The sequence below is a fragment of the Atta colombica genome, unplaced genomic scaffold, assembly GCF_001594045.1.
Source record: "Atta colombica isolate Treedump-2 unplaced genomic scaffold, Acol1.0 scaffold22, whole genome shotgun sequence".
In the NCBI taxonomy this organism is placed as follows: domain Eukaryota; kingdom Metazoa; phylum Arthropoda; class Insecta; order Hymenoptera; family Formicidae; genus Atta; species Atta colombica.
The window spans coordinates 82012-97110 of record NW_017259316.1 but is presented as its reverse complement, the minus strand read 5'-3'; the positions used below and the strand labels follow the sequence as shown (position 1 = coordinate 97110).

General features: G+C 27.7%; 1 protein-coding gene across 4 annotated transcripts in view; it reads left to right on the top strand.

Moving 5' to 3' along the window:
- The window catches only part of LOC108687899, a 25911-nt gene extending 13511 nt beyond the window's left edge, over window positions 1-12400 (top strand). For 2 of the 4 annotated variants that reach the window (XM_018193923.1, XM_018193924.1), the window contains exons 5-8: window positions 5501-5644; window positions 7739-7987; window positions 9813-9904; window positions 12140-12400. In XM_018193923.1, the coding sequence (XP_018049412.1) occupies window positions 5501-5644; window positions 7739-7987; window positions 9813-9895 (476 nt within the window). In that variant the 3' untranslated portion in view covers window positions 9896-9904; window positions 12140-12400. Of the gene's footprint in view, window positions 1-5500; window positions 5645-7738; window positions 7988-9812; window positions 9905-10335; window positions 10433-12139 lie in introns of all 4 variants that reach the window. The other 2 variants (XR_001931762.1, XM_018193925.1) reach the window with 2 other exon arrangements.
- Window positions 12401-15099: the final 2699 nt, after the last annotated feature.

Sequence of the window (15099 nt, the reverse complement as noted above, 5' to 3'; positions counted from 1 at the left end):
ATATATAATGTTATTATTTATATTAATAATTACAATATATCAAAAATTTTTCAAATTATTCATAAACAATTTATTTTAAACATAATAAAATATCTATTACATTCACTTTATGTTTTTTATAAAAAGTAAAAAAATATTCGTTTTATTTATACAATTTTTTTGTAACACATTTTGTAGTCTATTTTTCGATTCTTGATGTAACTTGCAAAATGAGATAATCAGAGGGACAGGATGCACACATGCACTATTCAGGAATCCTTAACTCTTGCAGCTGAGGTGCAGGTCGCAGCTTAATTGCGAATGAGCCAAAAAGGAGATGTAAAACAGCGAATAGAAAATGGAATAAAGCGGTGGAAAAGCTGACTTTTCTTGATTGTCATACATACTACTTTAAGCAGCATTCATACTGTACGCAATCATATAACAAATTAGTAAATAATTATATAAAAACAAAGTGGAATTGCGATTGACACAGAGTGTGTGATGGACGTATGGTAGTTCTGAAAAGGAATAACACTTACATATACGTAAATCATGCGTATTGTATGAGCAGAGCTAGCGAAAAAGCGACGTGCGGAAAAATTTTCATTTTCAAAAAAATTTGAATGAAGAAATAAACTGAGATATAACATGGCCGCCAAAACTTGAAAAAGCTGGAAATTTTCTCTCGACGCTTTCGCGTTCTAATTTGTGCTTCCGATTTTTCAGATACAACTTGTCGCCTGTTTTCTCACAGAAATTTTTTACTTTTTATCAATGCATATATACGCAATAAAAAATAGTACAAGTACATTAAAAGTACACTTACACCAATATAATTTACAGAAATCATCTTTCTAAATACTTATTTTAATTTTACATACTTATATTATTTGTATTTTAATAAACATAAAGAACAGATCCTTTTATGATCTAATACACAAATATAGGAGATCCAAGGTGATGCAAAGAAAAATCGAAAGTTCTTTTTAATACACGCTCTAATCGGCAATAATACATGCACGCGTATTTACTAACAATGAACAAATTAACGTGCAATTAATTACCAGATCCAGAAATTTCTATCTTTTTCAGGATATGGCATGTATTTTTCTTTCATTAGTTTTCGATCCCCAATCTCCTTAATACCCTTTTTCTAGCTTTTAAGTGATCCACCTCTGCCAAACATAATTTTTTTATGACTGGTATTGCATAATTAACGACTGCTAATCTATGATGATTACATGGACATATATGGATCGTCGCAATATTCATAGAGGATCGTCACAAATACTGTACATAATTTACGTCGGATTACCTGGATTTTAGTACGTACCGATCTTTAACGAAGGACTTTATGTAATTTATTCTCAAGCTTAGAAAATTTAGGCACACTGAAAAAAATTTATATAATTTTACATAGAAATTACATGTTTCTGATGGAAAATTACTTCAATATGATTGAAAATTTATAATTTAAGTAAATTTTCAATCATATTTAAATAATTTTCCGTCATAAACAAACGTAATTTCCATGTAAGATTACATGAATTTTTTTCAGTACAGTGTGATCGATTAACTGACTTACGACAAATGGCAGAAAGTTGATGGATTGTCAGTCATTGAAGCATTGATAACGGGAAAAGACTTATACATGGGGCATTCTACGTGAAAAGAGTTTACCTAAAAATAAACTGCTTGTCTTTAAAATAGTTATGAAAACATATAAATGAACATACTATATAATGTTGAAGATAAAAAAAATAAGTATTATATGCCTTGCACCCAAAATATGGAGGTAATCATGTAAAGAAATTTTCTTTTGATTATTATTTCTAAGTAAAATTACAAAATATGTTTATATATATAAAGTTTTTGATTTTTCCCTACCTTACTACTTTCAAATAAAAAGTAAATTTTTAGAGAAAATAGTTAAAATAAATTTTAAGTTAAAAAATAAATAGTACGAAAAAAATCAATTTTTTGACTTTAAATAAATAAATAAAAAATTATATCTAGTTTTAATGATCTGAAAAAATTCTCAAAAATGCTCTAATATATATACGATATTATAGAGAAAATTTTGGAGTTATAGTGAGATTCATTCGTAAACGAATTTTGTTTGAAAAAAAATATCTCAAGCGATCCCAAAATTTCTTTTATTTATTGTATTCTTACATAGAATATTTTTAAGAATTTTTTCGGATTTTTAAAAGTAGATATAATTTTTTATTTATTTACTTACTTAAAATTAAAATTGATTTTTTTCCATACTATTTATTTTATCTCACTAAAATTAACTTTTTCATCTGAAAGTATGGGAAAAATTATAAAAAATTTATATATAAACGTTGTATTTTGTAATTTTAGTTACAAATAACAATAAAAAGATATTTTTTTGAACGATTACCTCTAATATCTTTGCAAAGCATGTAATGCTTATTCTTTTATCTTCAATATTATACAATACATCGTTTCATGATTATTTTAAAGATCCCAAACAGTTTATTTTTAGGTAGATTCCTTTCACGTAGAATGCCTTCCGAATATAATAGTAATGCTTACAAGTTAGAAGATTTAAAATAGAGAAATGGAAATTATTAATATATCAATCATCGTTTTATTAAGAAAGATTGTACTAAATGATCAGCAAATATTTAATTTTAGATTATAAATTTAATAACATGTGCAAAAACATTAGATTAATATTTAGTAATACGAGAGGTGTTACGTTATAAAGCAGTCGAAAACTTCAAAAACTCAATAATGACAACTTTATTGATATCGATAATTACTGCTAATGTCAAGCTTCTATTAGCTTAAAATGGTAGTGCTGAGCACACAATTAATAATTACACAAAAAGAAAGTTTGGTACATAAATCATCATAACTATAATGTAGCCATCATAACTATAAGGCATATAAATCGCATTTTTTAGCAATACAGATCATCGTCTCTCTATTTCTTTTCTATTACGAATTTTGATAACCAAGCCATTTTTTGACGACACAAACCGCCGCAGCTTTTTTGCGTCACCGACTTTTTGAAGCAGCTTTTTTCTCACAAGGTTAGTATGTTTTTTTTTCATTTTACGTGACGTCATGCTATTTTTTGTGACAACTGATTTTTGTACATAGCCTCGTGTGTAACACGAGTTTACGCCAGCTTTCGTTAATAGATTTTTTACGATAGAAAGAAAAATTTACAGTAGACGCGCACGGCTTACAACGATATGAAAAACAGGAACGAAACCCTAGCATTTTAATTTCCCGCATTTTCCATTAGGTGAACCGAATAATAACTTTAAATGAAAGTTTGAAATAGTGTCTCTACAAATTAGTACATCGCAAATCAAAGTTTCTAATTACTTGCTCATTATATTTTAAAAAGCCGTCATTTGCTAATTAAACGCAAAAATAACAAGAAATGCGTTACAATTTGTAATTTTTAGTACTTTTTCAGAACAATATATTCACATAAAGATAACTTATTATGCCAAATAATTCCTCTATTTTAATTTAATAGTTCTCTCATATTATAATTAATAATACCTGCTGTGTTTCGTGCATGATGTATGTATTTAATATAAAATTATTATTATTGCAAAAAAAAAACGAATATTGCAAAAATAATTAGAAGTTAAAACGCCTACTCGCTAAAACACTAAGAGAAGAGAAAATGGAGCGTAAAAACAGAGATCAATTTGGCAAAAATTTTGGGCCATATGCAAATGAATTCAAACTGATATGCTCTATTAGGCTCTAAAATAGATTTTAAAAGCTATCTCAGATCTTATCAGAACAATCGATCGCACATTAGCGAATTGTATGAATATGAGATTTTGTTAATTTTCTCATCGAAAAGTATTATACTAATTATATTATATTAATTATTGATCCTTTTCAAATAGAAAAAAATATATATGTTATTCAGAGACAATTTTAAATTAAATCCGCGTGTCTTTTTCTTCGATATATTTTTCGTGGCAGCGCAAAAAGGAACTTATATACATACTGATATTTTATTGTACAGTAACGCCTATAAACATTTTGATTAATATTTTTGTCTTTTCGTATTTCATGAAAAATTAAATATTTCTGTGAAAAAAATGGTAGAGAAATTTTCGATCATGCATTTTAAAACGCAGAGATGGAACTCTAAGTCTGCATTTAAATTTTATTCTATAACATTTTGTTCCTAAATTACATTAAATTGAAAATTGATTTTTTGCAATATTTTTATCTTCGAAGCGCTGCAGTTTAAAGTATAAAACATTATCGGGCAAAATGTAATGTAGAAAAATATTTTAAAGTAGATTTTTTAAATTTTAAAATGCTTTTTAAAAAAATTAATATGTTGATTTTTCGCAGAGATATTAAATTTTTTATTATATAAAATTTTATTGTATAAAAATTAATTTTAAAATTAATTAACGATCGAAGAAAGTTTTTAAGAAATTTTGAAAAAATTTATTTGAATCTAGCACATTATAATAATTTTTTCTCTTTGGTCTTTTTTCAGTTAATCTTTAATTTCAAAGTTAAAAATCTTAAAAGATAAAGTAAATGTTTAAACAATAAAATTTTACACAACAAAAAAATTCGACATTTTTGCGAAAACTCATCATACTATTTTTTTCTAAAAAGTATTTGAAAGTTTATAAAGCTTATTTTAAAATACTCTTCTATTAAATTTTGTCCGATGACATTTCTCAAAATGTTTATCAAATTTTGTCCGTTTCATTAAACCACAGCGCTTCAAAACAAGAAAAAATATTGCAAAAAAATATTAATTTTCAATTTAGAAACAAAAATGTAATAGAAAAAAAATTGAACGTAAATTTAAAATCCTGTTTTAAAATAGTATAGAAAACTTCTCTATGATTTATATTTATTTATAAGCGTTATTATGCTATAGATTTTTTAGTAATCAGTAATATTTAATCATATATAATAATATATAAACAAATTTCTAAATATTGTTCATATTTAAAGTGATGATAGTTTTAAAATGATTTTATATTTAGTTTTAATATTTTAATAAATTCTTAAAATTAGTTTCATGAAATTAATTGCATTATTCCTCTGTGCGCTTGCCAATTTTATTCAAGTAAATTTAACGACGAGAAATCCGATAAATTTTTTGTAAACTTCTCGGAATAATTCCAATATTTACCAAATATCTACATAAAATATTTGTATATTAAAAGTAAAATAGTATATGAGATTTTCGTGGATTCTCGACGTTATATAAATTAATCGATATATTTCCTGTCACGGACGAAACGTAGCGAATGCATTAAATAAATTTTGATCTAACACAACTTTAAATGTTTTAGCAAAAATATTTACATAATTTATATACAATTAAAATTATTTTAAAATTGTAAAAAATGTTAATATTCCAATCAATCACGAAAGGTGTTCGCAACGTATTCGTCGAAAAAAAACGATTGAACGAAGTTGTAAATCAGCTGATTCTTGCTTTCATTTTCACAAATGGCAAAATTACACGATACAGCGAAATCCTTCGATGCTGAGAAGGCTTGGAATGATCATCTGAACCGCTTGGCGGACATCGACAGACTTTACCCAAGCAAATCACCACTTCTGGCTCGTCACTTAAGTCCACCTCTCAGTACGAAACGATTATTCGATATTCACGGTGAGTATAAAGAGAAATATAATATTTAATTTCTAAATTGCACACGTTTTTTCTTAATATTATACTAAATATATCATTTGTACAGCATTCAGATCTATTATATCTGACATATCATATAAAATTGACGCATTGAATAATAACAAACATAAATGAATGGGTTATAAAAAATTAGGATAAAAAAAATCAATGTATTGTATAAGAATAAATAGTATTTATTTTTTTATATTCTTAATATAAATGTAATATAAATCTAATTTTTTACATAAATCTCATTTTTTTTAATTACATCATTGAAAGAAAAGTGTACTAAATTTTAATAAATGCCACTTTAATATTTATTAAATGTAAATAAATTTGATACAAGAATCATTAATTTGATTTATCTATTATATTCTATTTAGCAAATATTTATTTTACGTCGAATAAATGTCATATTATTAATTTCAAACAATTAATTCTTAAAATTAAGTACATTTTTCTCTTAGTGTATCATTCCTAATTTACTACATTCACATCTTATATATATTTAACATAATTTTCTTGGATTCATTACTTCAATTTAAAAATTAATTTGACTTATCGATGTGATGCACAGTAGCGGAATTATAATGTGATGTTAATTTATATCTAAATATGCGAAAAACTTATAATAGCGCTCAAAAAAAAATTAATATTATTGTAAAAAAAATAATTTTTTAATTAAAATAGCAACGTTCAAATTAGCAAAATATTTTTATATTTTAAATAATAATTATTTTGTATTACTCATTACATTTTATATTACATTATATACTTTATGATCAAATATACGAAATAAGAATATATAATTTTTATAAAATCTCTTTTCTTAATTAAATAGAAAAATCTAATTGTAGAAATAAGTCTTTATTCTAATTTTTAATTTAAATTTGAATATAAAATTGAAAAATAAAGAAATAATCAATTAAAATAACAAATAATATATATAAAATATATAAATAACTTATCCTAAGATTTTGTTTCGCCTGATGCCTTCTAAGCCTTCTCTTCCTTTCAGATTAGAGTTCATTGTACTTACACAACATTCGCAAAAATATTACTTAATTCAACGGTTCTCTGTAACATACAATAACAAATTATAGCAGTGCTCAAAATATTTAATTTAATTATTTAGAATTTATATTAGTCAACAATGATTAATTCTACTTAAAAAACATTTTAGAAATCTTATAAAAATATTATTTGAATTTTAATTCGATAACTGTATCGCAATTTGGCTAATTATATACATTACTAATAATAAACAATACTATTTTACGTTAATTGTATAAAAAGCTATGTCAGTATAATAGCTTGATCGCTTTACTTAAAAGAAATTATTAAATTATATTTATTTAAAAAATAAAATTTACTTTTATTTTAATTAAAAATATTTATATACAATTATATTATAACATATTTAATTATTTTCTTCTAAATTTTTGTATCATGAAAGGAATGAAATAATACGATTTTAATAAAAATTAAATTAAATTGCCACAAAAATATGGTAATTTAATACTATTTTTTCTTAATTTGCTATATTCTTGTGTTCTTCTCGAACTATGAGAAATCGGAAAAGTAGTGATAATAAATTGATTTCTATTTTTCGCGTATATATACAATATAAATTAGGTGTGGGAAAAAGTTCGTGGCATTTTTAGATGGCATTAAAAAAACTCCACGCTTTTTCCCACACCTAATATTTATAAAAACAAGACAAACTTTATTTCTCAAGATTTTATTGAATTTAATAATCTTGCCTAAAGATTTAAATCGTTTAAATTTTAATAAAGAAATTTATTTTTCTTTCTTAAATTTTATCTTACAAATAAAAATATTATCTCATTCTAGCAGCTTTAAATAAATCGTAAAGATAGCATTTGCTAAACAATCACTGCTAATAATATTTCATTCTAGCTCACAAGAGAAGACCAAGGCTGCTTTACAGCATAGTGTATAGCATTACATAACTAGTATATATTTATAAACAATATCTATCTACCTCGGCAAGAGCTCAGCGCCATCCGCGAAGCAGTCTGCAATTGATTCCAATTAAATTCGTCTCACGCGCAGGTAATCTCCTGGACGACTACTTCTTACGTCCGTCGATCTTGCTGCGCAAGAAGCCATTCTTCGATCTCCTGGAACCATCACCGATGGCACCTATCAGTGCGTTTACTAGGGACCCATGGTGGTACCCAAGCTACGCGCCCTATATTCCGAGTTACGCTCAATACCGCACACCGTTCTTTCTGAGGGACAGTTACCTCAGTCCAATTAAACGTAGCTATCTATGGAGCCGACATCCTTTCAGGCCTTTCGGTATGTATGATTCACTTAGCCCTTTGACTTAAGCAACATATTGTTCGTATTCTTTTTCAAGCTAATCAAAGATCAATGCCAACTCAATTATTAGACTAATAATAAATCAATAATAATATATTTATTAAACTATATTTAATAGTAATAATAATTTTATTTCAAACATAAAAATGTAAATGATAAATGACGATTGCGAAACGACAAGTTCACATGACGTGAGTAGCATTGGTCGTTGACAAACACTGACTACAGATACTATTAAAAGATATCGAAGCATTGCAAAATTTCCGCTAGATTATTATCACGATATATTTATTAATATGTTATATGTTAAATATAACATGTTAAATAACACTTTTAATTCTCCACCAAATTCAAAAATGCATGTGAAATATTTAAATAATTTCTTGATGAACAGTTTCTTCATAGATCTGTAGTCAGTAAATTGCAATATATGTATTTGCGATTACTTGTTTTTTAATTTTTTTAAGAAAACATTTGTAATCGCAAATACACATCTCTAGACTACTATCGCAAAATGTTTAGAAAAAATACTATTATAATATTATTATAGATGCAAAAAAGCTAGAATATTATAATTTCTCAACTTTTCGAAAATTTTATACAATTTTCATCAAATAGTAAAGTATAGTAGTCTAGAATATAATGCACTTTTTTAAAACATGCACTTTTTAACATGCATTATTAAATTACAGTTTAAACACAGTCTTACGAAGACGAGATATTTTTCGCACAGGAAGTGTTTTTCGTTTTCATTCGTTTTCGTAATATACGTGAGCTATTGGAACTCATACTCATTGTCAGCCGTCTATCTTTTTACCAGTAGAATAGCATAATTTCGGTATGGATTTTGATAATTTTTCATACTTATCAAAGTCATTAGACATTTAGGAAAGCGTTTCTACTGGCGAAAACTTTTCTTTCGATTATACTTTAATTACAGGATCAATAAATTTTCTTCTAAAATTCGTGAAAAATATAAAATTTTTTTTCAACGCAAAACGAATAAATGCAAACGATTGAATGTATAAAATTTAAATTGTATAGAATTTAAAAAATTAAAAAATGATGGCGATCGCCATTTAAAAATCATTATCGAGATATATATATATATATATATATAGACATATAATATATATGTATGTAATAAATTCTCTCAAAAATTGAGTCAGTTGGTTCGAGCATGAATTAAGTGATAGAAGTCATCGCCAGTCGAGACGTCGGAAAACAGGTCAGAATATTCTTTCACTTGTCACCTCGATCAAAAATATAAACCGTCGCGACCATATGGAGATATTTGGCACATTGGTTGTATTGCTAGTGATTTTGGCACAGGCATAAAGCCGTGCCATCAGCTTCGTCGAACTGTAAAATTGAGAACAGTTGGTGCCAAAAACTGGCGAAGTCGACATTTCGGGCAACTTTGTTTTTTGAACGCGTTCCACATTTTTCAACAGACTGCGAAATTTTATTCTTGCTTAATTAGCCAAATAGTTGCTTTTCTTTAGAAGGTGAACGTTATATAGTTTTTTTACAAAGTGAATAACGTACAAATATCAACAAAAATCTCCAAAAAAAAATGTCCGAAAGGTGTCTTAACATTGCAAATATCCTTCAGACATCTTTTAGACGCGTTTTCCTATTTTTGTCCTGTTTGAAATCTCACCAAAAACAAGTGATTAACGACAGACTCTACTCTATTGACTCTATCGACTCGACTCTATCGACTTGAAACCGAGAATATCCGATGCAGATTTAATATAATGAAACCGATGCTACAGCAAACGAATGTCTATCATTTCAGGAGCGTTATACTACTATTATTCGCAGCCAGTTCCACGATTTCACTTTACCAGCCCGTGGTATAATAAACGTACCACGTATTAAGCAAAAAAAGTGAGCGATAAGAGATTAAAGTGGTCGAAGTGTTGAATCCCTCACACCCTATTTACTCGTTTAATAAGTCAAACAATCAATAATCTCAATCAGAATCGGCGGGGATAATAGCAACACGATACACTCCAAAAAACGATCCTCGTTTGCGCCACATTAAAGCGTATTACACTGGCTAATTAACATGCAAGTAGAACGTAACAAATAAGTGATCAGCGTATATTATATATCGTTAATAGGCCCGTGTTACGACGGCTGTTTGAATAAGAGAGAATTCGGGCCTTTTAACCCTTGGGCTACCACGCGTGTTTGTTCATTTTTGTAAATCTTTATTGTATCAATAGTCCTATCAAGAAATGCGTTCCTCCTCTCGCGTAATCCCGATTACACTCGTGTATATTAACTCGACTATTTTTCCCAAATGTTTTCCTCAGAATGCATCTTAAGAATGTTCCCTAATCCTTGTGGTAACTATTAATTACCGAGCCATTACTCCGGCTGAGGAATCGCTGACAGAATCTCGAACACGCGGTATGTGCCCGATAATATCTGTCTGTCTCAGTGGTGAAATAGTTGTTTGTACAGTGATTAAAAAAAAATCTCTGTTATGATGCAAATTAAGATCGCTGCATGACATACATTCGCCACATTTATTTGTTAACACTAGAAGAGTTTTAATCTTAGCTATGACACACTGAGATCTTAGAAACCCCAATGTAATTGAGATTGCTAAATCGAGATTTTTGTTTCTGAATTCTTCTTTTTCTTTGAACTTATATATCTCGAAGTTCCTTAATGCTATCGACTTTTAAATACAATGGACTTATTCCTTAATCAATTCTCCATCAATTAAAAAAAAATTAATTATAAATATGTCCATTTTATGGAAGTTACGGTAACAAATATACAATAGAATCTCAGAATGACACAATTTCTTAACATAACGGAAGCTAATATATCTTCTAGTGTTAAAAATCAACGTGTCATTCGCGATTATTAGCATTCGCAAATCATATAGCACTCACCGCTTGTGGGATCGATGTTTAGCATAAAGATGAATCGTTCTTGGCTGTCCTCGAAGACAGGAACGGCAGTCCAGAAGCGTCGTAGCCGAAGGGTTTTGTTAACGAAACATCATCCTAATTCCTCACATAATCGGTAGCATAATCATCTAATCATAAAGTTGTTTTACAATCAACATCTATCACGACGGTCTGTACATGATTTGAGAGCCTACACTGAGAAAAAAATGTACTAAATTTTAATAAATATTTATTCGAATATAGTGCCAATTGAACATTTATTAAATGTAAATATATATTTATTTGGTACAAAAACTATTAATTTGATTTATCTATTATTATATTTTATTTAACAAATATTTATTTTTCGTAAATAAATGTTGTATTAGTACTATATTCAAACAATTATTTATTAAAATTTAGTATATTTTTCTCTCAGTGTATATTTTACGAACTATTATTTTACTTTTTTCATGTACGTATATTTTCAGTTGACTAATGTGTATATATGTATTTTGAGTTTTTCCGGTGAGAGACATTTGTGTATCAAATACTTATGTCCGAATACCCCCAGACGAGTACTAGGGGGCCTCGTCCACGGTGTAATATTTCTGTTCGACATAGTAGATATAGCTAATATATTAAATGTCATGTAGAATAGTTTGAATTATAATTTGCCAGATTAGTTTGCTGTGATTGAATTTAGATTCATATTTAGCAATTAATATTAATGTAATATCTTAATGTGTTTATATGGTATTTATAAATGACTAACTGCCACCAGAATAGTTGAAACATTACACCGCATACGAGGACGTGTAAAAACCTGAGTTTTTTAATGTTTGTACATTGTATAAAAGTTCTATGAAATCATTCTGCTAAATTTTCTGAAGATTTCTACAGGAGAATGTATAATGCATGTATAATTTAAAGATTAATTGAAGCATGGCAAATGTCAAATTTTCGATTTCTAAAAATCTTGCATTGATCTTAATGTCGCATATCATTTTAGTTTGTGTACTTCCTCCAGTCGAAATCTCTAAATAAGATCTTATGGAAAAATAATACATATAAATCAAGAATTGTGCTTATCTCGTATTGCGACAATGATTTGTGATTTCTCAAATATTATCTTTCTCATTTAAATATTTTTCCATAAGTGCACGTGATTGTCATTCCATATTTTTATATTTGATCAACATTCTTCTTTTTGCAGCTCACGCTCACTGATGACTGCCTGGTGCACACGGAAAGCGTGAAACAAAAAAAAACGACGAAAAAAGAACAAAATAGTACCTGAAAAAGGTCAACCAAAAAAAGAAAGAAAAATTACATCATGTCCCGAAAGAATTTTGAGGTCTCTATCATAATGTATATTTTCACGAAATTTTATTTATTTATTTATTTTTCCCATATCATATGATTTATTGTACCTTTCATCCATAATCTGAAATAAAATAAACACTGCCAAAATTTTATTATAGAATCTGTTATTATCGATCAGTTTATCCAATCTTATTTTCCTTCCAGGAATAATTATAAAACTATGACAATTTATAATTCATTATTAATTTTGACAAGTTAAAATAACTATAAAATATATATTCGATTTAATAACAATTTGAAAGTATATTTCGATTATTTCTAAATTAGTAATGTAATATCTGTGTAAAAATGAAAAAAATTTTAGATTTAATTATTTTTTTTTAATAATTTTGGCATCAAAAAATTTAACATCTCCTTAGAAAAAATACATATATACATCGAGAAAAAACATCAAGTATTACCAAGAAAAAAATATATATATGTATATTATATTGTTACGGTAATCATATTTTTTTAAAGAAAATAAAGGACAAATTTGAAAATTTTAGGGCTGTTTCTATATATTTTCAAACTAGTTTGTGACTGACAAGAATCTGCGCATTATAAAATTTTATGGCACAGTATAATCAAATTACGATAATGCGCAGTTTTCTGATAGTTTGAAACTGGTTCAACTATATTGGAACAAACCCTTAATCTGAAGTAATAAAAAGTTCAAAATAAAAAATGAAAACAAGTCACATTCTAGTTTGAATAGATTTAATTTAAAAAATTAAGAAATATAATTAACAAAAACAAATTATATTTATATGCATAAAACTGTAAAGTATTTTCCGTAAAAATTTGCTCATTGATATAATATTATAGACATTAGACGTTAGAAAAGAATTTCCCGTAATGTCAAAATAAAGGACAAAATTGAATTTTAAAGAAACAAATAAATTTAAAGGACAGCTAAAATAAAGAACTGTTCTTTACAATAAAAGATATATGGTCACCGTATATATTGTACATATTTAAAAATCAACTTGCTACGCAAAAGATTTCTTACCTTCTTACTAAAGAGCCAGGGAAGAATAAGCTGAAAGAAAGGTTTGTACAACAATATGCATATTTATTATCTGAAAGTTTTACATCTCTAGGATGCCATTGCATAGCGTGTTCCGTTATCGGCGATTCGAACGATGTAACAATCCACGATAGTCACAAGCTCCTCCCATAAGAGTGCCTTTCATTTTATTATTTATTTAGTAAAATATCGTCGAATCGCGACCGGTCAACCTTTTACAAATATAATATCTGTATATAATATATGAATCTCGGACGAAAAGAACGCATACATCAAGGAATCACAACCACTCCTTTGACATAATTAATCTTGCGTTTCTTTTTTGGGGGACTAGGGGAGAAACGCAGGGAAGGAAGGATGGAAAGGACATCTTTCGTCGGCTCCAATTCTAAAACAAAAATTTGCACTGCATCTCTCTCGTACATCGAATAAATACTTTATCAAGCGCTATCCAACGTTAAATAGCAATCAAATAATGAACAACATTGAGTAAAATATAGCATAATAATGTGAGAACCAATTGTGGCGTCGTTGCCACGAAAAGGCCCGTTACGTTTGATTGATTTCTGCTTCTGGGTGAGTTTTGATGTACGGTCTTCATATTTCCAAATCGTCTTCGCAATCATAATAATTCGCACGATACAATCTCATTAACCATCAGTCTATTTTTAATCGGTGACAAACGCGTTTTATCGATATCTTGTAAATTTCGACGTATACATCATGTTTATTGGTGTAGTATTCATAAATATTTTGCCAAGTAAATATTAAATCCCTAGAAAACACATTTGCGCATTATTAGAGAACAAAAATCTTCGCTATGATTATAATCTCTCAAATGTCATTATTTAATTGTTGTTGCTTCCGGAAATGCAAATTTTCTTCTTCAATACATAATGTGATTTATAAGACTTCTCTGCAAATTTCATAATGCAATAGTATTTTAATAATAATATTTTTCGAAATCAGAATAATATTCTTAGAAATTGGAAAGTCGAAACGCACTTTCTTTCCGATTGAAGTGACTTTTATTGTGCAGATGATCGCAAATAATAATATAACAACACTTATAGAACAAAAGCGCAGCAAGGAAACGTTATAATGCATTATTTTAAAGTCCACAAAACAATCGTATTACTGCGATTTCAACAGTAATGAATACAAATTACATGGAATTTGAGATTAATAAAAAAAAAAAGAAAACGAAAAACTGGATAAACATATTCCATAAATGTTTAAATAAATCATCAAACGTTTAAATGCGATGTGCTGTCGAAGATTTTCCTGTTCAAAAATTAATAAGCTTTATTTTATCACATGAATATCTTATGTCTAAATAACGTAAACATATATAACAAGTGCAGCAAAATTTCAACTCATCAAAATCTAAATAGATACAAGATCCGCCTGTCAGTAACGAAATATTCGCGCAATTTGAAATAATCTTTACAATATACGATAAATCTTCCATAAATAAATCGATAACAATGCGTATTTGCATTTATGTTTGCTTTCATCGCGAGAATAAAAAGCTGAAATTCTGCATCTAAATTCTGTATACAAGCGACATGTCCTCATTTTTCTCTTCTTCATGATTTCCCTCCTTCTAGTATCTTTCGAATAAAGGCGTAAGTATATTTATCTTAAAAATACTAGCTCTCTGTGTTTCTCTCCGGATTTATCGCCCGAGAATAAACAACCTAATTCATCTACGACATATCTCTGGAACGTGCAGTCGCTATCACGCTCGGAATACTGCACATGATATAATTAAATTTGTA